General features: G+C 38.9%; 1 protein-coding gene across 1 annotated transcript; it reads right to left on the bottom strand.

The window, feature by feature from the left end:
• Positions 1–55: 55 nt before the first annotated feature.
• LOC121938519 (plasminogen-like) lies at positions 56–3,371 on the bottom strand (the record flags this gene model as incomplete). The annotated part of the gene is made up of 5 exons (XM_042481758.1): positions 3,220–3,371; positions 1,474–1,592; positions 568–718; positions 330–454; positions 56–206 (listed from the first exon to the last, which is right to left on the bottom strand). Coding segments are annotated over exons 1-5 (698 nt in total), but the record flags the coding sequence as incomplete, so codon positions are not given.
• Positions 3,372–3,485: the final 114 nt, after the last annotated feature.

The raw sequence follows: 3,485 nt of genomic DNA, 5'->3' as shown, positions 1-3,485 counted from the left end.
ATAATCATATGAACCAATGATCTCTGTTCGCTTGTTATTGTTATTTAATGCTCACCCTTTGGGGTAGTTCTGTTGAGTATAATTGTGGCTGTGAGGGGTCATGGAGCTCCAGTCTTGACATCTTTTTCCACTGATGGTCTCTGATGTTATGCCACGGTAACTTGATCCGTCCCCCACATAACAGTCTTCCTCCTCTCTGGGGCTCTCTGGTTCATTTGCAGCAACAGAAAGGAAATCAAGCTGATTCAATCATGCTCTCTGCCTTCATCACCGCAGCCATTAATATTATTGTAACTGGGTAAAATCACCATCACTGATCACTGTAATACCTGGTCCGTCTCCATCCTGACAGCTCGGCACATCACAGTACTCCCACGGAGTTTCAGGGTCAGTGGTGTAACACCAGGGTCTCTCCTTTTGGTCGGGATTACGACAGTAGTTATTATCCAGGCCTCTGACAAACAACAGACAGTAAAAATGAACACAGGTAAACTCAGCGATAAAGGCAACATGCCATAGGTTCCTCTTTTATTAACAACAACGTTTTTCAGTTACAGTAGCTCTTACTTGCAGGGATAGTTCTGTGGCGTGTGTTCACTTTGATCCAACCAGTACTGGCATGTTTTGCCAGATTCAGTCATGGCATTTGTGCCTCTGTATGCTTCACCATTACCGGTGGCACAGGTCAGCTCTGGGATGATGGTAGGGGGCTCAGATGCTGAGCAGAGAGGATGAGATGAATAAGTGGTAAAACTCAAAGAAAAAAAAGAAGTAGTGGTTGTGTTTGAAAGAATGTCAAGTAACATCGAAGCTGACAGTGAAAATGGTGATTTAGTTTCAGTGACATTTTCAGTTGTGTTTTTTTTTTTTTACACAATTAAAAATAACTAAAAGGGAAAAAAAAAGGTTTGGAATGCAGGGCTCCAGCCCATGGGGGGGAAAAAAGAACCAAGTGGGCTTATTTGAAGCCTCCACCCAAAAAAAAAAAGGTAAAATTTAACGTATACGTATAAATATATATAGAGAAAGATATACAGGCATCTGTCTCTCTCTTTCACACCTTCTTGCAATTTAGAGTCACAAATTAACCTGAACTGAGGGCCTTGGAATGAGTTTTCTTTTCGTCCTCAGGAGGCGCTGCAGGGTCAGTTTGTCAATTCAATGGTCCTGCAGCAGGAAGTGATTAAACATCACAGGGGGTTAAACTCACACTTTAGGTTAAAAGGTGTGTGTACATATTTTCAAAGGTTTTTAGAAACTGCAGTAACACTTGCCACATTGTAAATGCATTTAGTGGTTACATTTCCTTATAAATCTGGACCTTCACATCTAAATCACAGTTTTAGATTTTTACTTTTATATGTGAATAAAATTCCTCTTATCCTAACCCTCAGTGATGGAATCTTGGGAACTATAAGGTTTTAGTGGAACTGTGCATAGGTAAAGGAAACATAATAATACAGACAGACTTACAGCAGCGGGGTATAACGCAGTACTCCCATTGTATGGATGGGTCAGTGGTGTAGCACCACGGTTGGCGGCCTCCATTGGGATTTCTGCAGAAGTTCTCCACAAGATGCATTTCTGGATGACTAGAGGACGCAAAAATTAAACAGTGAAATACATTTTAAGGACAAAATCAATGTTTAGCTCACAGAACATAAGTCTTATGTCAAAGATTCAAGATTCAATACTTTATTCCCATATCAACATGATTGTGTAAAATGTGTCTAAGTAAGCTCACTTAAACAGAGACAAATAAAGACAAAACCAGTAAAACCATAGACTCATAAAGCACATAATACAAAGTAGAAACACTATCCATACCCATAAACATAAAAAATTATAAACATAAAACACATGGGTAAAATCAGATCTAACACGAACACCATAATTAAAACACTAACAACTATATGGATTAAGCAGCAACCTCAAACAACCCACAAAACTAAGTGCATCAAGTTTATTAAAAACATCTGCTATATTGCACAATTATTCACCCTGCTGAGTGATTTGCCATTTTTAATGTTGAGGAGGTAGAGAGCTCCAGGATACATGTTCTTTTGAAACCTGGATGTCCAAGTCTTAGAATTATGTCCTGAGGACAATGGGTTTATTTTCAATAGTCCACAAACATGTAATTACGTAGAAAACATTTATTTTAATGACTGAAAATGGTTGTGCAAAACATGAAATATGCAACATGCAACATATCTAAGGCCCTTGTGATTTGTTCATTTCGTAACTTTAAATGCATTCACTCGCTTCATACTCCAAGCTGGAAATGTCTTTTTGTCTGTAGGACACTAAACTGGCCTGTGTGAAATGCTGTGGTAAAACAAAAGCTATGCCCCAATGTCCTCAAACAAGTAATTCCTAATGAACTGCATCATAACTTTGTACTGCTGCTAAAATTGGTCAAATCTGTGTGCCATATCAAAGTACAGACAATATTAAGCATAAATAAACAAGTTTCAACCATAATATTTGATCAGGTTTTGCACCTTGTCAATTTCTGTGTCAGGATCTGACTCTAGCCAGAGATTGCTGCCATTTTGTTTTTACATGGATTTTGGTATTGTGCTTTTTCTAATATCAGATGAAACAAAGTGTGCACAAACAAGGACAACAGATCTACGTTAAGAAAAATGAAGCATAAGGTTCAGCACACTTAAAATGTAATGTCCTCATATGAAGATGCACGGTCACAAGAGGTTAGAAACAGAAGTCTCTGGTGTGCTTTTGTGAGAATAGCAGTGCTGGTACCCCCTTGCTTTTCAAGGTGAAATTTGTAGCTATCCACTTGTTGAATTTTGTTATTGTTACCAAAGAGTAGGTGGTCCAATCAGCCCCTGCCAAAGTCATTGGTTTTGGAAGCATTTCATTCCAAGTTGTTTGCATTACACCAGTCTACCAGGGATAAAACTTCTTTCCTGTAAATTGTTTAATTGCTGTTTTAGAGTAATATCACTGCAACATAAGCAGACCTGTTTTCTCTATATGCAAACTAATGCAGCTCGAAGGAAACAATGGCAATTTGGTTCCAAATCACAAGGATTAAGGGATTAAAGGATTTGATGATAACAGATGTGAAAGTCACATTCAGACAACTTGGATGGGGCTTCTGAGTTAATACATTCTTCTTGAATACATTTATCAGTATCATCAAATCCTGCTTTAAGTTGAGTGACACAATGATGTACTGTTTTGTAGTCTTACATGCTGGGGTTGAACACATGGCTGTGTGGTTCTTGGGTGTCCCAGCGTTGGCACGTGTGCTTGTTTTCTGTGATGGAGATGTTTCCTCTGTAGTCCTCACCAGTGCAGTGCATACACTCATCTGTAATGGAATAAATACAATAACATTGCATTACCTCTGTTGTGTGTGTGTGTGTGTGTGTGTGTGTGTGTGTGTGAGTTTGCCAACTTTGTCTCTAAACACACACACACACACACACACACACACACACACACACACACACACA

The sequence above is a fragment of the Plectropomus leopardus genome, unplaced genomic scaffold (genome assembly GCF_008729295.1).
Source record: "Plectropomus leopardus isolate mb unplaced genomic scaffold, YSFRI_Pleo_2.0 unplaced_scaffold29741, whole genome shotgun sequence".
NCBI lineage: Eukaryota > Metazoa > Chordata > Actinopteri > Perciformes > Serranidae > Plectropomus > Plectropomus leopardus.
This window is presented reverse-complemented; position numbering and strand designations above follow the sequence as displayed.